This window comes from Drosophila mojavensis, unplaced genomic scaffold, assembly GCF_018153725.1.
Source record: "Drosophila mojavensis isolate 15081-1352.22 unplaced genomic scaffold, ASM1815372v1 contig_80, whole genome shotgun sequence".
NCBI lineage: Eukaryota > Metazoa > Arthropoda > Insecta > Diptera > Drosophilidae > Drosophila > Drosophila mojavensis.
In genome coordinates, this window is record NW_025318906.1 from 5802197 (window position 1) to 5826562 (window position 24366).

A 24366-nucleotide genomic window follows, 5' to 3' on the forward strand; every position below is an offset into this window, starting at 1 on the left:
CTCTTTGGCCTGATTTTGTATATTCTTATTGATTTGGTTTTCTTCCTTATAAGACTTGCATATTGTTCCAAGATAATTGGAATCACATAATAATACGATATCACCTTCTTTTTTATAGGCACATCGGACTATAGAAATGCGCAGAAAGAGAGATAGAGAGAGAGGGAGATAGAGAAATTAAGCATGAAATGGTTTTCTATTATATGAGATATCTTAGACAAAATCGTCAATCAAATCCATACAATTCTCTAAGATATGCAAATCACATTGGATAGTTTTATTTTACGACTGCTAAACAATCGATGGTAAGTTCTAAGACTTCTACTATCAGATTTTATTTTGTAGTAACTGACTAACAAAATTTGATTGAAAGTTTTTTTTTAAGCTTATTAAAAAATATTATTGTTGGATTATAATATAGTAGCAATATGTAGAAGGGCTTATACATATATAGAAAAAAATATTTCATTAAACAAAATCAATTTGATTGGATTTCTACGCTTTAACTATTCAAAAGTTGTCTAAGACCCTACTGAGACGAATTTCTTTCTATCTTTCATCAGCTAATCCCGCTTCTTTGACCCGTGTAAATTAAAATCCAATTTCAGATTTATATATATATATACATACATACATATAGACAATCTCAGTCAGACTCTCTATGCTGACGATTTGCGTGATGGCTGCATGAAAGTGAATTTTTTGGCCAAGTCGCACATAAAAATAAATACATCAAATATGCTGGGGCTGAGAATGTTGTCGCGTTGCCTTTGAAAGAGGGGCGTGGCCGTGTGCTCAAATTGGGGATTTGGGTTTTCTTTCTGTCGACTTTTCGACGAGTCTCCGTAGCTCTCATGCTCACATGGCATGTGTTTAACAATTTCCGGTGTGTGCAGAGCATGTATGTGTGTGTGTGTGACTGTGTGTGTTGTGTAGCATGTCTGCTCCAAAATCATTTGACTGTTAGGCTGGGTTTCTCGTTTGTTATTTTAGTGATGCGCCGTTGAAGATGGAGCGAAAATTTCCGGCAATTGAAGCGAGTGCAGTCAATTTTGAATGACTTTGAAACGTGTAGCAAATCAAACATTTCATTTTATGCTCTTAATTGCAGTGCAAGTGGTTTTCAATTATTCAAATGAGTCTCTTCCAGCAGCAGCAGCCAAAGCAGCGGCAGCAGCCACTCGAAAGTCTGACAAAAATTTGTTAGCTACAAATGGAGCTGAGATGTTGCTGTTGCTATTGCTATTGCTCCTGCTCCGTTTTTTATTCGATTTTTTGTTTTTGTTTTTCTGTTTTGCTGCTGGCACAAACTGGTCTAGACTTGCGTTAATAGCCAAACAAGGCAAAAGGCGACACTGAAATCGAAATTTCTTCTGCTTCATCATTGGCTTTGCCTTTTGGCTTTGGCTATGGCTTTTGCTTTTGTTGATGCCATCGTTTGGCTTTATCTGCTGCCTTTTGCCATTTGCAGTTGTAGTTTTCATTGTTGTTATTGTTGTTGTTGTTGCTGTTGTTGTTGTTGTTGTGAATGACGTTTCAGCGAAAGTTGTTACGTTAGTGCGACATGGACAGCGCCAAGTGAAGAGACACTGAAAGCCTATGCAAAACCGGTCGGTCATTGATTTTTGGCGGCTGCAAAATTACCTGGCCATGGTCACTGAGCGTCAGTCAGTCACCCAGACACATGCAGAGACAGAGACGGAGACAGAGACAAAGACAGAGAGACAATCGTACAATCAGACAGTCAGATGGGGGCGCCATTCCGCTCATCTGCTTGGCATTTGCATGCATCGCTAATCTTGACAATTGTCGCACGCTGCGTATGCTTGATATTTATGAAGGTGTGTAATGAGCCTCACTTGTCTGTCCGCCAGCTAACATTTAATTGCGACAAATTATGCAACAACTGTGACCCACACTTTAAAAGAAGCCGAAGAGTGGCTTAGTTTTTTTTTTTTTTTTTTTTTTTTTTGCATACAGTCGAACACCTTGGCGGCTCGCATTTGTGATTCAATTTATGAGATTGCTTTGACTGAGATTTGCCGCTGCACCCCATTGGCCTTTTGTAGGATCTAGATAAGAGTACGATATATACGATATATGTTAATATGTTCAATGTGTGAGGGTTACAATAAAGGATAATCGCTTTGCTAGTTAGAGCTCTCTTGTTTCTGCGAGGGCATTGAACAGGTTCCGGGCTGTACTTTAAGCTGTGATGATTATGCTTATGTGTGCATGAGATTTCCTGGGATGAAATTCTGTTTTATAGATGATTTGAACTTGGATTCTTTAATTTATTTCGCACACGCATCAATGGCAGATATTGTATGACATTTCTTATAAGATCTGATAATAAATGAAAATGTGTGAAAATAAAACAGAAATCGAAAAAAATTGTACAAAATAAAACTCTTGAAAAATAAATAATAAAAAACAAAATAAATTTATATTCTATATCAATTCAGTGCCATCCAAGACTGATCCATATTAAGCCATAAAGCTCGTAAGCAAAAATTGATAGACACTCAGTTTGAAATTTATGTCTTTATTTAAAAATTTTATTGCAAAAATTTGCATTGTTGATCTCATTTAATTTTTGGCAAATGAGAAGTAAAGGTAAATAAATATCAGTGATATTTATATTTGGGATTATGTCTTATATAAGCTAACTTGAGATGATATTTATATAGAGCAATCAACATCTATCTCTTCCTGCTTAGCAATTATACTCCGACAAGAGCAACGGAAACGGGGAAGATGTATCAATTATATCTGTCTATTTCCTATAAAAAATGGGCGTAAATGATTTGTGTGTCTTGAGGTTTGAAAGCCAATTTTATGAAAGTAACAAAATAGAAATAAAATGAATAAATATGTATATACATGTATGTGTTATGTGTATGTATGGGGAATCATAAAAAAGTCAGGACTGCAGCTTTGATGAGACGTAGTTTATCAAAGCAACAAAAACTTTTTTGAATAATATTAATTATTATTTTCTTGACTAATTAGCCAAATAATGACAATAATAATTGATCATTAGGCAAGTCATATACATACATATTTAAGGCAAGATAATTTGCAAAATCAATCAGCCCTCTCCATATGAGCTGCCATTATGAGTGGCTTTTATTTATGTTTCTTTTACTACTTGCTATTTACTATTGTTTATTATTATTTATTTTTTTGCTATTTGCCGCTCATTTGCCAACTGCGAACTGAAATGCTTATGCTTTTCTGATCCACAATAAGACAAATCGCCTTTCGATAACCGCTCATTATTCGCGCATTTGTGATCTTTGATCTCTTTTTCGTTTTTTTTTTTTTTTTTTTTTTTTGTCTGCCACACATTTCTTCATTTTTTATAAATATTTGCCACTTTTCTGGCTCTACTCTCTAAACATTTGCTCTGCGCATGGACGTAATTGCGAGCATGATTAAGTACTTTTCTGCTCTTAGCCAAATGCGATGTAATGCCAGTGTGTGTGTGTGTGTGAGTGTGACTGCTGCTCTGTGTATGTGTATTCAGATTCACTTTCAATCTGAATTGATTGAGAATGCTCAAGTCCACAGTTTTGCAGACGTCGCAGCAGCAGCAGCAGAAGCAGCAGCAGCAGCAGCTCTGCAATTCACCTCGTGGTGAAGTCTTCTTCATTCATTCACTCTCTTTGTCACTCGTTCGATCGCTCGCTCTCTCTCGCTCTGTCTGTTTCTGTTGACTTGGCCAAGCTCAGCTTGGCATCAAGTTTCAGTTATATTACGGCCGCGTTTCAGTTTGGACGCGTTGCGCTCTGCACAATTTGTTGTTGGTATTTTGCGGGTTTTTTGCATGTGCGGCGCGACAAGTGTGCCAGGATAACGTATCGAAATACATATACATACACACATATATATAAATATATTTATATATAAATATACACAAACGTGGCCTATGCTGTGCAGTGTAGTTAGTGTAGTGTAATTACTTAACAAGCAGCCAGCATTATACAACAAGTGCTGCTTAGCGGATTAGCTGACTTGAACGTTTATCCTGCAAGATGCGCTTGCAACATTTGCCATTGCTGGTGAGTATCGAATACCCATTGTTGAGGGTATATTATATATGGGGTATGCTGACTGTATGTGTGTGTGGCAGGAACAATCTGTTATCATATGCATATATTTAGGATTTAAACTTTATGAAGTTGATTTATTCTTGGGTTTGGCTTAGTCTCTCTCTCTCTCTCTCTCTCTCTCTCTCTTTCTGGTTAGCATAGTACATAGTTTTATTAAAGCATTTAGATTTTTAATTGGATTTAGATATTTTTGTTTTTTAATATATGTACATATCAAGAATATAAAGATTTTTAGCACTAACTTCTCTTATGTCTTTATTATCTTTAAAAACTTTTTTAAAGTTTTAGACTGGATAGTCTATATACACTCGAATCTCTATAATTTGTACCCCGCTAATCGAAACTTGCGATAAATCGAAAAAATGTATTCTTGATAATTCTTGATAATTTGAATTTCTGTGTAAATCAACAAAAATTTGATCCTCTTGCCGTTTGGAACTATCGGGACTCCCCTGTATTATATATATTTTCCGTGTCTCATATACTCAAAATCTTGTTTTGGCATTAGTTAAAGAGTTTAAGAGATAGGCATATATACATTAATAGTATCCATAGCTTAGGAATATTTTTTGCTTTCAGAATGCCTATTATATTTATTTTTATAGGATGAAAAAAACTCGAATTTGTTCCAAGCTGTAATCTTAGATGTTGTATTTGTTGTATTCTCTTCTGAGATAATTGGAATTTCTGAGTAAGGATATAGGAGGGATATATAAAGTGCAATGGAGGAAGCGCAGGATATGCACTGATTTGCTCGATTAATAAAAAAAAAAAATAAATAAATAAATATGAGGAACAAATATACATAGTCTGATAAAGGAAACAGCTTGGACTAAAGAAAAAGTTTTTATTAAACAAAATCCAAATAGATGTGTTAAAAAATACAAACAATTTTTATATATAACGCATTTTATGCTAAATTAAATTCGTTTATCTCAAGCGAAGCTAGATTATAGATTTATATCAGCAACAACAGCTCGACGGCTAGTCAGGCATGCCCGCCTACAGCACTTTTACTTTTGTTGTGTTTGCTGGCCAGCTGAGCGGGCTGTTGCATAAGTAAAGTCCACTTATCAGTTAGCTGTGGGCAGATGTCAACGCTTGACCCGCCTGAACTCGGCCAGCTGTTTGCATTTTTCCATTGACATTGATAAATTATGTCACAAATGTGATGAGCAACAGGCAGCAAGCAACCAGCGACGAGCAACAACTGTAAATAAGCAAGAGCTAAGCAGCAGCAGCAGCAGCAGCAGCAACAACTCAGCTGTAAAGTGTCTTCCGGCTGCCTGAACAATTGTGGCAGCAGCAGAAGCAGGTGCCAGCTCAGTGTGAAGTGCAGGAGTCTTCAACTTGGCACTTGTTACGGCTGCGACTATATGTGCTGTGTTTTTTGATTGCTTTATGTTGCATGCAACTAGTTAGTGACTAGACTGCAATCGGGCCCAAAAGATCTTGTGTAATCGCGAGCATCGCGCACATTTGTGCATTGTCAGCGCGGCCAATGCGGCGTATGCGCAATGCCGCGCCATCTAATGCAAATAATGACCGATCCGCCGATTGCCAAACAGAATGTGTGTGTGTGTGTGTGTGTGTGTGTGTGTGTGCGTTGCAGCTTCATCTTTACTGTTTTTGAAGTGCAACAATAACAGACAGCAGCATGCAACAAAAACATCAACATAAACAAAAATCACAAAAACAATCAGCGTGTGCCCTCCTTTCGCTGCAGATGCTGCAGTCACCTTTCAATTTGCGACTGGGTGCTCAAGCCAGCAAAAATCAATAGGCCATCATTAATGGCCATTTGGTTCATGGCAGCGCGCATTTGTAACCTTTACAAAAGATTTGTAATGTTCGATTTTATTTCAGTTTTGTTTTTCATTTTTTTTCTTTTTTTTTTCTTTTTTTTTATGCCAATTTCGTTTTGGCAGACGCGCGACCCAGAAAGTGTTGTGTACACACATGTGAGCCAAATGCGTTTCATGGCTAATTGCTAGTTGGCCAAGCAAATAACAGCGCTGTCCCCCCACTCCCCCTCCCCCCTCTACCCATCGCCTGGGCTAAGCAACAATAAGCTGATTGTCATTGCCCAAGTAGAATTGGCCAAATGGCCTGCTTTTCGACAGCAGCAACAGCAGCAGCCGCACTTGGCCCCAGGGCTGATCACGCACACCGAAGCACTTCAGCACCTGTTACATTTGTATACCTGTGCGTATGTATGTGCTTGTTGAATAGGCAGCGTCATTTTTTTAATATGCTGCACGCATGCAAACCAACAATTTGTATGTGAATTTGGAGTGTAGAAAGTTGATTGGTTTTATTTTTGAAGAAGAAAACCAAAAATAAAACTTTGTTTCTTTTTGGCCCGAACTGAAAGCCAAGCCAAGCAATGTGACAAGTTCAGATGCAGATACACATATACAGATTTATGTATAAAGATTTATATATAAAGATATATGTATATAGCTTCGCCTGTTAGCCCTGCCTTTCACTTGCAATTATTTATATACGCTGTATATATATTTTGGCCAAAAGATGCGTCTGCAAGGAAAAGGAAACTTCGTGCGGCAGACGAGTTGGCAACTGGCCGAGAGTTACAGGTTTTTCTAGCCAATCAAGTGAATGGCGACACACGAAATATGAATCTCACAGCCAACGGCTGGACGGCTGGACGGATGGACGGCTGGACGGATGGAGGATGAGTAAACACATCAAAATTGGAATGCGGTTTTTTTTTTTTTTTGGCTTTGGTTTTGGTTTTGGCCACAAACAATTTTCGTGAGTTTTGGCCTGCAATTACAGCTGCAAGCGTTTTGGCTTAGCTAACTGTTGAACAGCAGCAGATGTAGCAGCATCATCATCATCATCTTCGTCATCATCATGATGATCAGCAATAGCCAAATCATTGTGAACATCTTAGAGTCCGACTTTTAATTAAAAGCTTGCTCAACGCTCGACTTCTGGTGCAGCTTCTGCTTTTGGCATATTAATGAAGCCGAATGGCTCGATTGGCTTCAAGTCCAATTTGTGAGCCGCATATACAGAGCTACCCCATTTTTAATTAGTCGAAGCTCTTTAGCATATGTTTTACTGCCGACTGCACAACTTATGCAATCGGCTGAGCGCTTTTTGGTCAAATGCAAATACCACAAACAGCGGACTACAGACAGCGGACTACAGACTCCAGATATGGCTACAGATTCGAGTTTCTGTCTGTTGCCGGTTCCGGCTTTGACTCGGACTCTCACTCTCACTTGACTTTAATTTATGCGCATGCGTGTTGCTCTTCAGCTGCTGCTGCTGCTGCTGCTGCTGCCTCTTCTTCTTCTTCATCATCTTCTTGTGGCTTTTATTTATATGATTTTTATGTATTTTATGCAACGACCTTGCTCATCGTTTAGCTCGTCAACTGGGCCTAGGATCTGTCAGTTTACCGATTTAGCTAATTAAAAAGTCGGTGCTTGATTATTAATTAGAGTTCGTTGCCTAAGTCTTTCGTTGCCACACTCAGAAATTCCACCCTCTCTCTTTCTCTCTCTGTATGTTTGTGTGTGTGTGTGTGTTTGTAATTGTCAACTTGTGCCACATGTGCAACACGGCATCGCTGGTCACTTAATTTGTTATGAGTTTTGCTTTTTGCTTTCTGATTATTATTATTGTTGTTGATTTTTGCATAACCTGCCTACCTGTTGCTGCCACCTGTCTACCTGTCTGCCTCTCCTCTGCTGCATTTCAACATTTCGTTCAATTGCATTTCAATTTACTTAGTAATTTGCTATGGACAAATATGCAAAAACCAAACTGCAATTGCAACTGCAGCTGGTGACAAACTTGCCCAATGCCTGGGCCTGAGGTAACAGTTAGAGAAAGAGATGGAGATGGGCATATAGAGGGGGAAAGGGCGACACAGGGCGTTACAACGAAAGGTGTCAATTACTTGCGTTATGTGTGCTTGCGTATGTGTGTGTGTTCAAGCGTGCTGGATAGCTAACAAAAGACAATAAGAGTGGCGCAAGCTGGGCTAATTTATTGCAGAGACACCCTGTAAAGCTTGATTGACAGCTGTGAAATGCTTGACCATAAATGGAAGTCAAATCTATATAGAAGTAATTGATAGAGTTGGCTTTAAATAGCTGCAGAAAATTTAAACAGTTTATGGAATTTCAAGTGATGTTGATTTAAGAATGCTGGACTTATAAATACCCTGCAACACATTTAATTCTAATTCATTTAATGTTTTCTTTGAAATACCATTTAGAGAGATTATGATATTCGTTGGAAATTAACACGAGCTAACTGTATTGTATGACTGTCAGATCCTTTCTAACTTTTCTGTAACTATACTCCACCTGTCAGATACTCTCTAAAATAATAAGGACCAGTTGGGTTTCTCTTGCCTTAATAACTTTTCAGTATCTTTAACCCTTTTGCTGCAAATACGACTGTCAGTTATTTTGTAATGTTTGACTGTATGATCGTTCTACTATCTGACTATCATATATTCTGTAAAATAATAAAAACCTCTCTCTTTTTTTTTAAGTTTATGAAAGCTATAAGGGGCACTTCAGCAACCCCTTTGTGAGCTTAATTAAAACCAATCAAATTTCTCTGGCCTTAATGCTGATCGTTCTTTATTCTTCTTTACCTCTTTTTACTTATACTTAAATCTGTTTACTTATTGATTCTTATACGTACGATTTCTTTCTTTTATTAGTGCTACTTGACTTGTGTTTATTTTACTGTCCATATTTTCAATTCTCTTTTATTGTACTTACTTTTATTTGTTTGCTTTTGAGTTCCTTTATTTATACTTAAGCTTCTTTACTTATAATTCCTCTTCTTTGCTTGCCCTACTAAACTTATACTCACCTCTTTTCTCACATGCTACTTGACTTTGAATGATTTTCCATTACTTATAATCGCCTTTGTTTAGTTTTACTACTTGACTTATACTGACATCTCTTTATATATAAGTACTTATACTTACATTGAATGACTCAATCTACTTATGCTGTACTTGTAAATATATATATTTAATTTTACTTATACTCTATACTATTATGCCTACACATTAATTTACTTAAACTGTTGCTTGATAAATACTATAATTAGTTATACTTTTCATTGCCTTTACTTACCCCTTTATTACTTATACTTAGCCTCCATAAGTTAGACTATTTGACTTATTCTTATTTTCCTTTGCTTATACTATTTGACTTATACTTACTTTTCTTTAGTCATACTCAATGATTTATATTAATTGACTTATACTTTCACTTCATGCCTGCATCGTATGCTTAAACTTATACTTATTTATAGATGCATATATAAAATCTGACATATATATTCACACTGATATCTTTTACTTATACCTTGACTTCTTTACTTAAAAAGTTCTTTTACTTCCGCTGAGTTTTCTTAACTTATATAAATTGACTAGTACCCACACTTGGATATCTCTAGTACTGGTCTTACACTCACTTTCTCCATTATTTATAATATTTGTACTGGTTTCTTAAATACAATTTAGATGTAATTTGTACACAGAACTTGAAGACAGATCTTCCTCATTCGCCCACACACACAGTCACATGCAACATCATCGCAGTCCATTCGACACAGCGCCACTACATTTACTCGGTAATTGTAATACAATACGCCCAGGTAGTCGTTAGATCCATCAAAATGTTGACACATTTCTGTAGATCTTTCTATCGTCATCTGTGTTTCGCTGCCTTGTAAATACCTGTAAAACAACTCATTTGCATTTGTTGAAAATTGTATTGAAATTATTTTCAATGACATTCTTTGACTGGTTGAACAACTTTTACAACTCGCCACAAATCGTGAGGAGTCGATTTGTTTCCATTTTATTTTATTTTCTTATAAATGAGATAAAAGAGATGCTGCTGCTGCTGCTGCTGCTGTTGGTGATGCTGCTGCGGTTGGTGACTGCAGCGTCATCTTCTTTGGTTTATTATGCATATGAGATTGAAACCGGGACTGTGACTGTGACTGTGACTGCAAATGCGATTGAGCTTTGAGATTAAGAGCGAGGCATCTTCACCTGCCCATGCCTGGCCAAGGGCCAACTTGTTGCTGTTGTTGTTGTTGTTATTGTTGGCCAGCTCAACTTGGACTTGAAGTTCGCTTTCTCAGCTGAGTCTGTGCCTAGCTCTGTAGCTGTTGCTGTTGCTTTTTTTCTGTTTCTGTTTCTGTATCTGTATCTGTGCCCAATTCATGTCACGTTGAGGTAGATTCCGGCGGGCGTCCGGCACATCAGCAGCCGCCGAAGCAGCCTCATCATTCGTTTTGACTGACAGAGAGGCAGAAAAAAAAAAAACACTTTCATTTTTCATTTCGTTTAATAATTCATAATTTTTTTTCATTTCTGTCTTTTGTTTGTTTCTCTTGCTGTTGTTGTTGTTGTTGTTGGTATTGTTGGCAGCTGCTTCAGTTATTTCTCAGCTGCTTCAGTTGTTGTCGTCGCGGTCGTTGTTGCTGTTGTTGTTGTTGTTGTTGTTGTCTGTTCGCCAAGTGTTTATAGTGGTCTAAATTTTGCCGCTTGGAGCGTCGCTTACTTCCGTTTTTGTTTTGGGTGCCAGGCTGAGGCAGCTTCTAAAAAACACAAACAACAGTGAAAAGACAAACGATTTATGTTTTACGTATTTTTACGGCTATTAGATGCGGCCGACTCGCACGCCAAGTTTGTCGCTTAAGTCTTTCGTTTTTCAGTTTTCGCAAAGCATATATTTTGCACGCCTCACACACACACACACACACACACACATACACTCATTTCCTTTGCCATGCGCCAGCCTGGTCCACATTTGGTTGCATAACGCGCTCTGCTGATCTTTAATTATAAGGATTATATTTTGTCTCAATAAACATGAGTCGCATCCGCTGGGGTTTTATTATTATTATTTATCATGGAATTTTTTTTTTTTTTATGGCTGCCAAAGCATTTATTATTTATCGATTGGGGACGACATAGTGTCGAATGTGACACTGCATTAACTTGTTTCGGCTATGTTTTTGCTTTCCTATCGTTTTTTATTGTTCAGCTGAAACACCTTGGAAATATGCAATTTCTATAACACCTGCCCGAGGTCACAAGCTCACTCGCATCTTTTTTGTGGTCTGTGGGAGTTGACTGGCCTGACTTGTTTTTTTTTTTTTTTTTTTTTTTGGGTGTTCACAATAAAATTGATAGTTTTTTAAATTTAATTATATGCTCGCTGCATCTGTTATCTCAAGCGCTGCTCCTAATGAAGTCCATTAGTGCGCTTTTGTTAACGCCAGCAGATCGAGGGCACAAAACTGTTTTTATTTTCTTGTGCTCTGGGGGTCGTCAAAATCGTTTATTCTTAATCAACATAAGCATCAATTAGCTTGCTTAATTTCAGATTGAGCTGCATGTAGATCATTTCAGATTAGCGTTATTCCTTAGTCTATAATTATGCTTAGTTATTAAGCTAAATAAATCTGATCTTTGACTTTTTAACATAGTTTGACCTATCACTCGTATAATTCATGGGGGTTTTCCTCATAATGAACTGTAATTTCGATAGAATATGTTAAATGCTCGGAGTCATTAAGGGCAGAGCCAAACTAATTTGAGTGTATTTTTTATTTTATTTTATTTTTTTTTTTTTTTTTTTACTATATTTATATAAATTAAAGTATATTACAGGGGAACTCCTTAATTATTTTATTGCTTGAAAAAAAAAGAGATTTGATAGGTGAATATCTATATGGCGGTGTGTCTATATCTATACTATAGCTACTATATGCAGTCAAGAAAAGTTGAAAAACATGCAACTAAACTTTTATGTCATTTACCAGTTTTATTTTATATTTTTTAATAATTTATCTTTAAGCTAAAAAATAAATCCCATGTTAAATTACATGTTAGTTAGCGTGCATGCTAAGTCGAATATTAAACTACATGTCATACGCACCGTATGAAATAAAATGTAAAATGAATGTTAAGATGTATATGAAATAAAATATAAAAGCAAATACTCTATTAGAATTTGAAAGTTATTAGTTGGTTAAAGCAAACTTGCATTGCAAAGTAGCTGCTAAACTGGACAATAAGTAAAACGTGATTTATATTTCACATAGGAAGTTAAGAGCTGAATTGCATGTACTACAATTTGGCCTACAGTGCCTACATTAAGTCGAGTTCTAGCTGAAGTACAGTCAGTAAGTCAGTAAGTCAGTTGCTAAACTATATGTTAAGTTTAACATGGGAATAAACAAATTCTGTATGTATGTAGACCGTAAGCATTGCATAGCTTCCGCTAACATGCAAGTTAAAGTGCATGTTAGACTTGGCATGCGTGCGAATGCATTCATAATTGAAAGGTATATTAAGGTGAGGTGAGGTATTATCTTAGGGCTCACCTGTGACTTCCAGCATTAACTTGAGCAAACAGCCATTGCTCAAAGACTCGCTTCAAATATAGCTTTTTGAAGCGTCTAATTTCTGACGCTCTTGCAAAATGAAGTTTTTGCCTGGGATGCCTTTCTAGTTTTGTTGGCCTAGCCATTCACCTGCATATAATTGACTGTGACAGACATTTGGCTAACTGCAACAACTGTTGTTGGTGTTGTTGTTGTTGCTGTTGTATTTTTGTGTGTGTGTGTGTGTCGTTCTGGGTCTTTGGGTTCTCACCGCCGTTGACTTTCAGTTGGTGGCACAAAGCACAAAGCCGTTCGCATGACAAACAATGGCAGATCATGTGGCACATATCATAACTGCTCATCAGCAACAACAGCAGCAACAACAACAGCAGCAACAACAACAACTGCAGCAGCAGCATCATCAAGTGCATGATTGTTTTGGGCCGAATGCGAGTTATTAACATGCAGCTGAATGACGCAGCAGCAATCGCGGCGGGGCGTTGCACAGCTAATCGGCATAACTGTGACAGCGGCAACAGTTGCTATCGTTGCCGTTGTTGTTGCTGCTAATTGTTGCTCGGCAAAAGGCGACATGAGAAACAAGATGTCGGGCATTTGTCATCAGTTTACGCTGTTGATATGCTAACTAATGCAGTTTGCACTTTGCCAATTGGCAATTGCAGCAGCAATTGCAGCAGCAGCAGCAGCAGCAACGGCAGCAGCAGCAACAGTTGCTGTCTAGATTTCACTGCATAGCAACAATTTGCCAGCTGCCACATGCCACAAGCTGTTAAGACTCGCAAAGCTGTGAGGCTGTGAAGCAGCTACCGCTGTATAATTTGGCCAGGCTTTAACTGTTAACTCTTTTTGTGTTTTTGGCCATAAGTTAACTTCGACTTGCATTACACAATCGATTCGTTAGCTGTTGCTTTGACTCCCTCCCGCTCTAACTAACTAGTTATTTGTTTCTGACTAGAAATTACATAATGATTTGCTGCGAATCTTCATTGTTGCTGTTGTTGTTGTTGTTGCTGTTGTTGTTGGCAAGCAAATTTATTAGCTTGTAAACAATTTTGTTAGCGTTGTGCGTGTGTGCTAGCCATATAAGTGTGTGTAGTGCTGTTGTTGTTGTTGTTGTTGCTGCTGCTGCTGTCTGGTGTTAACTTTCACCCATTGTTAGCATCTTTCTTTTTGGTTATGCGCCAGTTTCTTTGGCTTTGGCCAAAAACAAAACCCCAACTCTTGGCAGCTTTTGCTTTATTTATGCGTCTTGACAGTTGGCTCATTGTCTGAGCTCAGCCCCAGCCCCAGCCTCAGCCTCCGCCTCAGTCTGGGCTTATAATCTGTTTCTCTGTCTGTCCGTCTGTCTGTCTGTCTCATGTGTTCATAAATCTATTTAGTTTGGCTACCGAGCTAAGCATCGGTATTGGCACCAGGCATAGGTCAGTTCATTATGCAAATCCCGCTCATTCGATCAATTGGCAAATATAAATTTCCTTCCAAATATTTATCTCGCTTTGTTCCCATACCTTTTCTCTCTCTTTCTGTTGCATAGTTGGAAATCGTGACCCCAGTGACTTAATTAGCATAGGATGCTGTAAGAGCAGAGACTCTTTTTATTATTAATAATATATTATATAGATATCTATGCCATGTGATATATGGGCCGTTAATGTTGTTGTCTGTGATCTTTATGAGTGCAATTAAAAGCAATGTGAAGCGACGCCGCGTCGTCTGCCAAAATCTGTGTCAGCAATTGCTGCAGTGCCGTTACTAAGTCGACAACAGCAACAACAACAACAACAACAACAACGGCAGCAGTAATCAACAACAATAACAACGGTTATGACGAGAAAAAACAATAGCATTTGCCGCAAGTGCTGTCAAAAGTCTTCGCACAGCTTCCGTTTTGGACATCTGACGAACTGTTTTGACAGCTTCAAAGTTGTGACAACGATGCCATAATCATTATCTCCACAGAGATATACATATACACATACATATACATGTTCAGCTTGATCTTTGTAGCTCGCATTGCACATACGCCACTTGGTCCACAGGCTCAGCTTTTGTCTCTGTGAGTTTCACTTTGAGCCCGCGATTATTACTCAATTATAATAAATCAAATGTCAGCGCCCACAATGCTCCGACATTTGCAGTCAATAAAAACAAAGAAAAAACTTTGCTAGAAATTATTATTTTCTTCTTCTTCTTCTGTTGCTGTTGCTGCTGTTATTTTTTGGGAAAGTAAAGCAAAATTTTATTTGTTGGCAATGCCAAATGTCAAATGCCAGACGACAACGTGGCAGTGGGGAATGGGCGGGGAGTGGGGGCACTTCGGCGGCTATCTATAAAATAATTTCACTTCCAGTTTTCAGCTGCATTTGGCAGCCTGCCCAACTAACTGACAAACCCGGTCGGGCCTGCCCTGGCCTGGGGCGTGGGCGTTGCTGCAGCCGGGCCGAGAGACAATGCCTGGTTCGCTCGTGTTATGATCTATTGTGTGTTATTATTATGTATGTGAGCCGAGTGGACGAGTGCGAGTTGTAGGTGTTATAGAGCAGCTCACGCATTGCTTTCTTTCAAGTACTTACCACTCGCTCGTGTTGTCGAACTCTTTCTATTGTTTTTAGCACTGGCTCTGACTCTCTTCGAACTGAACATGATCTCTCGTTTACTATCTCTCTCTCTCTCTCTCTCTCTCCCTCTCCCTCTCCCTCTCTATTTAATATTTCTTTTACTTTGCTTCCCTCTTGTAATTCTCATTTATATTAATATCCCCGTGGCTGTTTCTCTCTCTCTCTGTACCTCTCTCTCTTTCTCTTCGTCTCTCAGTCACTCACTCTCTCCCTTTTCTCTCCCTCTCTCACACACTTACTTTTCTCTCTCTTTCCCTCTCTCTTCTCGCACTGTCTATATCTGTATAATCAGATTTGATCTCATTTTGGAGCTTTAGCTCTATAAAATTTCTAGTTATCTTTTTCTCCAATTTGCCCACCCCCCAATATGTATATACAATATATAAATTTTGTCAGAAGAAGATATGAAACTGTAAAAGAAGCTCTAAGACCTCTGGCCCCTAGACCATCGTAAGCTAGATTAATGGCCTGTCAAAGGTAACTGACATGCACTGTAAACCACATGTCAAAACTGAACTGTTTAGTTTAGCTTTAAGAGAATTAATTTATTGTATAATAAACTGGAGTGTAGATAAAAAAAATAATAATAATAAAAAATAATAAAAAAATATATATTTATAAATATTACTTTATATTGTAAATGTTTACATATTTCGAATCAAATATACTCAGCATCAAATGCTTCCTCATAGGTTGGTAGTCTTATTTTCTCAACATCTGAAGCAATTAGTGCCCCATTGCAGCCTCTGATTGAATGATATTTTCTGCGAGTTTGGTTCTTCTATCCATCTACCTAGCTATTTTTTTGTCTATCTATCTATCCATCTATCTAATTATGTATCTATTATAATAGAAGTGTTTGTAGTTACTTCTTTTGTAATTTGTAATCTATCATCAGAAACTTTGGAATGAGTTAGTGTTTATCCATCTGTCTTATCACATATAAATCTCATTGGCCTTCCGGGAGCTATCGGTCTGCTCTTGGAAGTCCTCTGCCGACTGCAGTGAATATACAAATTTGAATAATATGATAATGATAATGATCAAGAATATGAAACAGAAATTGAGGATGATGATGATGCTCATACAAAAATCGACTATCAATATTGTAAATATAATAATTTTGAGAGTGATAATGATGCAGAAATTGATCATCATTATGATAATACTAGTGTTAACAAATTCAATAAATGTCAGCCCCTTATATGCATAATATCGTCTCCAGCTTCTGGTGCACAATTGACTTCTCCGATTTTGTTTACTTCTCCATGTCCTTCCCATACTCATATACACTCATATCTTTTCCCACAAAGCGCATATAAATATTATGCAGATTTCATTTAATTACTAAGTGGGTTTTCGTGCGTGTTTACCTGTGTGTGCTTGTTGAGTCACCTGCATTGCTGCTCGTTTAGTGTCGAAATGCAAATTGCGACTGTTGAAATTGAAATTCAAGTCGTCGCTTCAGCGCAACTTTCACGGCTACGTGTGGCAAATAGGCCGATTACTCAGGCCGGACTGTGACACAGATAGATTCGATGAGGGCTTAGCTTCAACTGCCCAAGATTGATGAGATTTGCCCTTAGTCCAGCAGCGCCTCATCTCTGTCTCTCTCTCTCCTTCACTCTCTCTCTCTCTCTCTGGATTGGCTTTTGTGGCCGAAAGAGCTGTCCACTTGACATTGACCCAATGCCAAAGACGGATTCAAGCCACGTTCCTCGTTCACAATTTGTTCGGCTAATTTTTGACACAGCCGAGAGGAAGAGAGAGAGGGAGAGGGAGAGAGGGAGAGGTATAGAGGGCGAATCTTGATATTTGCTGTTGATGTTTGTTTTTTAATTTGCCTCGTTTTGGGTATTCACAAAAAAAAAAAAAAAAAAAAGAAATATAAAAACAAAAATTTGTTCAACATTTTGTAGTTTTTTGCGGTAAAAGTGTTTATTTAATTTTTTTTTTTTTTTTTTTTGTTATACGCATATCTTTAAATTATTTCAGCTCGCATCTTTTTGGGGGTCTCGACCTTGTGCAGGCCACAACAAAAAATTAATTAAATATGTTGCCAAAATAAAAAAGTTCAAAATTTAAATAAACAAATTAGGAATCGTTAAACTGATTTTTTCTTCTTCTTCTTCTTCTGCTTCTTTTGCAGTTGGCGCTGTTTGCTGTGGGAGCAGCCGCAGCAGCAACCACTTCAAAGTCCAAGAGTGAAGCCAAGACGAAACCCGAGCCAGCTACCGTTGCCACCAAGAAGCCCAGCTCCAACAGCTCCAACAGCTCCACCAGTTCCACCAGCACGACGCGCCAATCGAAATCCCTGAAGTCGCTGCCCGGCGAGAATCGGGGCAAGCGCACGCTCTACGACTTCGGCAACGCGGGCTTCCTGTATCCGGAGGTGGCCAGCCGCCGGGCGGGCTACGTGGATAACTATTATCCGGGCTACTACAATGGACAGCAGGCGCTGGGTAAGCAGCGGGGGGGACTGCCTGACATGACTTCAGTTTCATTAGCTTCTTCCTCTCGTCTGGCAGCTCAATATCCGGGCAGCTACAGCAGCGCCTATGCGCCGTATCCGCAGTATCTGGAGGCGCCGGAGCCCATCATCGAGATCATCATCAAGGACGCCAATGAGACGCTGGCCGCGGAGCCGCCGCAGCCTATTATCACCAAGAAGAAGAAGAAGAAGGAGAAGGTGCACGTCTTCTATGTGAACTACAAGAAGGATCAGAACAACAAGCTGCACCTGGAGTCGCCCATCGCCTCGCTGAGCAACGACGACGATGCCGAGGAGAAGGAGGAGGAAGAGGAGATCATTCAGTACCCGGTGACGCCCCTGCCGCCCCTCAAGTCGACCACGCTGCGCACCATCATCCACCCCGACTCGGAGAAGTACCACAGCAACAGCGGCATTCACGTCTCCTTCGGCGCCGAGAACAAGCATCAGACGGGCCACATCCTGGAGGAGCACGACGCGGAGAGCATTCAGCGCCAGGTGGTGGCGCTGCCGCTGACCAACACGCGCGCCGACTACGGACGCGAGAGCAGCTTTGCGCGCGGTCCCGTTTCCAATCTGCTCTTCGGCAGCAACAACTATCAGCAACATCAACAGCAGCAGCAGCAACATTTGCATTTTGGCAGCCAGCAGCAGCAGCAGCTGCCGTCGCAGCACAACAGCAACTATTTTAGAGCACCACCAGCGCTGCCCACCAAGCAGCAGCAGCAGCAGCAGCAGCAGTCATCCCAGCAGCAACATTACTATCAGAAGCAGCAGCAGCAGCAGCAACAGCAACGGCCCAGCATAACACAGCAGCAATTGCCTGCCACATCCTCTCAGACCATCTTCAACAAGCTGGTGCAGCAATCTCAGTTCTATGTCAATCACAATCAGCAATATCAAACAGCGCAGCCACAGCAGCAGCAGCAGCAGCAGCAGCAGCAATATCAGAAGCCGCCACACAAACAGGTTCAGGTGCCATTCTTTCCCACAATACCGCCAAAAAGTCAAGAGTTGCCAACGCGTGCCAGCCAAACGCCATATCAGCCCATCAAATTCCGACCCACACCAGCGCCAGCGCCGCAAGTCAAGCCATTGCAGCTGCCACAACAGCAACAGCAGCAGCAGCAGCAACAGCAACGTCAACAACAGCAGCAACAATATCAAACGCCTAAGCCGCAACCTTATCAATTCATTAGACAGCCGCAATTTGTGCAGCAGCCGCAGTTCACCGTGCGCTCCCCCACCCCAGCAACCGACTACTATGCACAGCAGCAACAGCAGCAGCAGCAACATAAGTACTCAGCGCTCAACTATTTTGACATAAAGCCCTCCAAGGAGACGGAGCTGTTAAAGTCCATACCCAAGTTTGAGCAGCACATCACCGAGACGGTGCAGAATCCCATTGTCAGCCAGCAGCAACAGCAACAGCAGCAGCAGCAACATGTTTCCCATCAGTCATTCGCTTACAGCAGCAATCGTAATGAAGTGATTCATGATATTCCCGCACCCAATCTGGCACCCAATGCGCCACAGCCTCAAGCTCAGCCACTGACGGGTCACTACATTACAGCCAGCACCACACAGCAGCAACAGCAGCAGCAGCAGCAGCAGCAGCAGCAACAGCAGCAACAGCAGCAACAGCAACAGCAGCAGCAGCAGCAACAACAGCAACAGCAGCAATTGAACTTTGCCAGCGAAGCGACCCCTATCTATGCCGAGTCCACGCATGGCCAGAAGGTAATGGTGGTCCCGCCCCTGCCGCCCTCATCCAGCTACGCCAGCTACAATCAGTATCCCTCGCACCATGAGCAGGTGATTCAGGTGCATCCGCAGACGCAGCCCAGCAACAGCAACAGCATCAGCTACGCACAGCAGCAGCCCAGGCAGTCGAGCAGCGCAGCTGTGGACAACTCACCCTTCAGCGTCTCCACCTACCACTCGGATGTGTTCAAGGAGCTGCAGCAGCGACAGCAACAGGAGAAACAGCAGCAACAGCAACAGGTGCAGCAGCAACAGCAACAGGTGCAGCAGCAGCAGCCAAAGCAACAGCAATCGACCTATGTCACACCAGCAGGAGCCGCTGCAGCTGCAACTGTTGCTGCACCCACCTCGCCATCACCCTCGGCCACGCCCAATGGCAAGGCATCGCAGACGCTGCTGCAGCTGCCCGACGAGGTGCCCGACGATCTGCGCCAGCAACTCCTCTCCTCCGGCATTCTGAACAACGCCGACATCTCCATCCTGGACTACGACAAGCAGGGGGACATTGCCCTGGAGAATCTGCCGGCGGAGCATCTGCAGCACTTCTACGGAGCAGGAGGCGGTGCTCAGATAGCCGAGACCAATAAAGTCCTCACCGTGGTCAAGCCCAATGGCGACAAAGTGGCGCTGAGCGAGAAGCAAATCGATCGAGTGAAGCAGGTGAATTCGCTGCCCCAGAAACAGAATCTGGACGTGAAGGTGGTGCGCTACGATGCGGCCCAGGGGCAGAGCGTGAGCGACAAGTACGTGCGGCAGGATGCCACAGTGGTGACGCCCGTGGAGCTGGCCGAGCGGCAGCAGTACAATCGCTATCTGCCGCTGAAGATCAACGGGGCACAGTTTCCCATACCCGACAGCGAGGAGCTGCTGGGCAAGAAGATCGTGAGCGTGGTGGTGCTGGCGCCAGTGGAGGCGCAACCACAGACCAGCGAGGCCAGAAGCAGCAGCAGCAGCAGCAGCGGCAGCAACAGCGCCGGCACTGTGGACAGCAAGGAGATCAAGTTTCTGGGCGGCGAGCTGGTCAGGACGCTGCTCAAGAAGCCCACCAAGGACAACTTCAAGCGCTGGCTGGAGAAGGAGGCGCGCACAGACATTGAGCTGCAGTCGGTGGTGCTGCTGGTGGCCAAGTGAGTAGATGAATATGAAACTATGAATAATTGAGTGTAACTCGACTCCCCCTCTCTCTCTCTCTCTCTCTCTCTCTCTCTCTCTCTCTATCTCTCTCTTCTTATGCAGAGCCAGCGAGAGCGCGGAGCAGGAGATCTTTATGTACGACATTGCCACGGGCGGCGTGAATAAACTGAATGGCGAACTATCCAGCACCTTCGTCAATGTGGCCGAGGAGAATGCCAGCAGTGAGGATCTGGAGCATGCTGCCACGCTAGATCAGAGTTCCATTGAGACCATGATGCAGCTGCGTCGCAGATAAACGCACACGCACACACACACACACACACACCCATGCACACTCATACACTCACACACACGCACACACACCCACACATGCGCACACACAGAGAGACATTATGCCATTTAGATACTCGAGCTATTCTTGTACTAGATACAAAGATTCTATACATCATTATATTGTGACACCCACACACACACACACACACACACACTCACAGAGAAAATGCAAAATTTAACCACATTTTATGCAAAGGGTTTGAACGTTCGCAGTGCGTATATTCCTTTATTTTTCGTAGTATTTCAATGTTGTAAATATATTCTTGATGATTATCGTAATTTAAGTTAATTTACGTGATTAATAAAAACAAATTTAATTAAAGTCAATTGTGTGGAAACTAAATATTTAAAGTAAATTAAATTTAAAAGGCAACAGCAACTTAACATAGCATTGTGTTTGGTTGTTGTCTTAGCTAATTTCAGACTGCAGAGACAAATAACAATTTATGCTAAGCTTGAGTTGTACTTAAAATAGTATTTAACAGTTTAGATCAGCTACGTAATAGGTTTATGTCTTAGCTACAGTTGATCGAAGCAAAAATTTCAATTCAATTCAATTATGTGTGCTTGAGTTAGTGAATTAAAAGTTAACAGAGTTCCACATTTGGTTATTGTCTTAGTTACGTTTGAGCTGAACTTTAATGAAAATGGGTTTTGTCTTAGCTAAATTTGAGTTTGTTTCAAATATATTTTAACACATCCCTCATTTGGTTATTGTCTTAGCTAAGCTCAAGCTTTTGATTTATGTTAAGCATTTCCACAGCATTCGAGCAACTTCTTAAGCTTCAATCTAAGAGTCATACAAAATGCTGGTCAAGACACATTTAGGCCAAGGTTGGCCAGCAGCACAGATTAACCGCACACACACACAGTGATAACAGGACCAGATGGCAACGCTCACTAATCGAATGCGCATACGTGACCTATCAGCGCTGCCCCGATTGCCTTTGGCTATGGACGACGTGACCAAAGGCCAGCGAAGAGCACGCATAAAGCCATGCCATGAGCAGCATGAGCGCGCGCTCTTTGAAGACGCGCTCTCAACGCTTAAGCTCTTTGAATATTTCGAGCTCTTTTTTTGCAGTTGCTTGGCCGGTTCGAAGCTGGAGAAGCGGGAGAGTGCGGTCTGTGTAATTGTGCGAGCGTGTGCTTCTGTGTGCGTGTGTGTAAGTTGGACTGCGTAAGTGAGTGCAACAAGTCGCTGGCAACGTCTATAATTATGCCGTTTATTTTTAGCTGCACGGCAACAACAGTTGTTTGGCCAGACAACAATAACAACACCAACTAAATGCAATAGCTAAAAACGTGGCTAACAAACAACAACTGCAAAAAAAATGCAGTGCATAAATGAGGCCTGTTTTGTTGTTGTCGTTGTTTGTTTATAGCATCGAGCAAAAGCGAACATAACCGGCTATTGCTTGTTGTTGTCGCTGCCGGATCGAGTTGACAACAACATAAATGCACACACACTCTCTCACACACTCACGCATATACGCATATATAAGTGCTCATATACTTATGTACATACAGACATATGTACAGACAGATATACATACTTATATTTATACTGTGTGTGTGCGCAGTGCAAACAGCGTAATTTGAGCTGTTGAGGTCTTCTCCCTTATGCAATCAGCGTTTCATATATCTTTCAATCATCTTGAGTCTGACAAATAACAGAAAATAATATATTATTTCCAGAAAATATGTGAGTTAAAAAATTAAAATCAGAAAAATATTATTAAGAATATGGAATAAAATTATTATAACCAAATAGTTAACGAAAAATAAAGTAAAAATGGAGATTCCTGAAAGACTTTAAATGTATTTATATATTTGTTAGTATTTAGTATATCATTATTAGTACATTTATTATTTAAAAACATGTTTATTTACCTTAATTTATATCAATGTGTATACACATACACATTCTGAATACCATAAATCAATCTCGGCTTTGTTTTACAATCCAAGGCTTAAAGCTTACATTTTTAGCTGTAGAACCTGGTTTTCGTCAAGCTGAAACCCAGTTTTTTGACTGAAGCCTTGAGTTCATTTATTTTAACATTTCAATTATATATACTTTTTGTTTTTACTTTGTACAGTTTTTTAACGAAAATATTGCAAGTCTTAAATAAATTCATAAATAATATATATATATGAGCTAAAAAGACTTTGAAGACTGGAAAAAAAATGTTATAATGTTTTTTATGTCTTTATTGAATAATCGAAAGAATTCAATTCACACTTGGAACAAAGACCTAAAGAAGAATTGTATACCAAAGTCAAGGACTTCAAATGATTCCAATGAAATAAAAATTCTAAAATGCCTAGCTAAATTTACTTCTTTATATCTCTAAATCTTTTGACCATAAATAAAATAGATTTGAATATAAATTTATATCCATCTCTAAATTTTTGAATGTTATTTTCATGATATAATAGTGATAAAAAATATTATAATTATATGAATATCACAATGAATGGCATAAATACCTTTGGTATATATCTAGATACACATATTTGTTTTTTATATCTTCTCTCAATTAAGTTCCATCGAACAAATTTCTGATAAACTCTAGTGAAAACTAGTTTTTCAACAAATTTCAACTTCAAATAGCACTTCTCTGGTTTTTGGTTATTTTTAAAACTTAATTAGTAACTCAAAGCTTCATACAAATTATCACATTTACTTAAGCTAATTTTTGTCGATTTCTATTGATTTTGTTTTAAAGTCTATTTTAGGCAAAGTTTACGCATTCAATGGGCATTTCCTTTGCTCTTTATGGCAACGCGTTTTGCGAGCACTAAAAATAGCAATAAATTTGTATAGGGATCGATTGAGTCAACGCTTCATTGATTAATTACTCGAAAATAAAGCACAGAATTGAATGCATGTAATTTAATAACGGTTAAAGATCTCTTCAAGAAAAATGTGACTCAATTGCATTTGCCTTGCTGTTCATTCCTCACGGCGAGTACACACACGCACGCCCACACACACATATGCGCACTCGCACACGCATACACTGACATATGTTGTTTGAATTGTTTTCGATTTCTTACAACGCCTTTCGCTGTAATTTTCGTATTCTGCTTCCCATGCATGCGTTTTTTTCGCTGAGCTTTTACTGCAACTCGTTTTAAAATTGGGTTACAGAGCCCAAGACCAAAGCCCCAAACCAGCAAAGAAAAAAATGATGAAAAAACGAAAACAAAAATAAGGAACAAAGCACACACAAAAAAAATGCAAAAATCCGTTTGACGCCGTAAGCTCCATGAGTCAGAACTGTTGCAGTGATTGCCAAAAGCAGCACCAGCAGCAGCAGCAGCAGCGGCCGCAGCAACAGCCGCAGCAGCGCCTGCTGGTGTGGGTGAATCAGGTAGATATAGAAGAAGAAGAGGAGCTGCTTTAGCTTGGACTTTATTTTTGTGTGCAAAAGATTTCGATTTCTCCACATTTTGTTTGTTTGCTTCTTTAAGC

General features: G+C 40.1%; 2 protein-coding genes across 3 annotated transcripts; both read left to right on the forward strand.

Moving 5' to 3' along the window:
• Positions 1–122: 122 nt before the first annotated feature.
• On the forward strand, positions 123–21173 carry LOC26527251 (putative mediator of RNA polymerase II transcription subunit 12). 2 transcript variants are annotated; one of them, XM_015163355.3, is made up of 4 exons: positions 123–305; positions 17313–17625; positions 17692–20545; positions 20655–21173. In XM_015163355.3, the coding sequence occupies exons 1-4, from the start codon at positions 303–305 to the stop codon at positions 20845–20847; spliced, it is 3363 nt and encodes a 1120-aa protein (XP_015018841.2). In that variant the 5' UTR covers positions 123–302; the 3' UTR covers positions 20848–21173. The 2 variants fall into 2 exon arrangements, with proteins under 2 accessions (XP_015018841.2, XP_015018842.2); XM_015163356.3 differs by lacking the exon at positions 123–305 and adding an exon at positions 3770–4064.
• An 82-nt stretch (positions 21174–21255) lies between these two features.
• LOC122757694 lies at positions 21256–22605 on the forward strand. Its single transcript, XM_044010747.1, has 2 exons — positions 21256–22065; positions 22122–22605. The coding sequence occupies exons 1-2, from the start codon at positions 21773–21775 to the stop codon at positions 22171–22173; spliced, it is 345 nt and encodes a 114-aa protein (XP_043866682.1). The 5' UTR covers positions 21256–21772; the 3' UTR covers positions 22174–22605.
• Positions 22606–24366: the final 1761 nt, after the last annotated feature.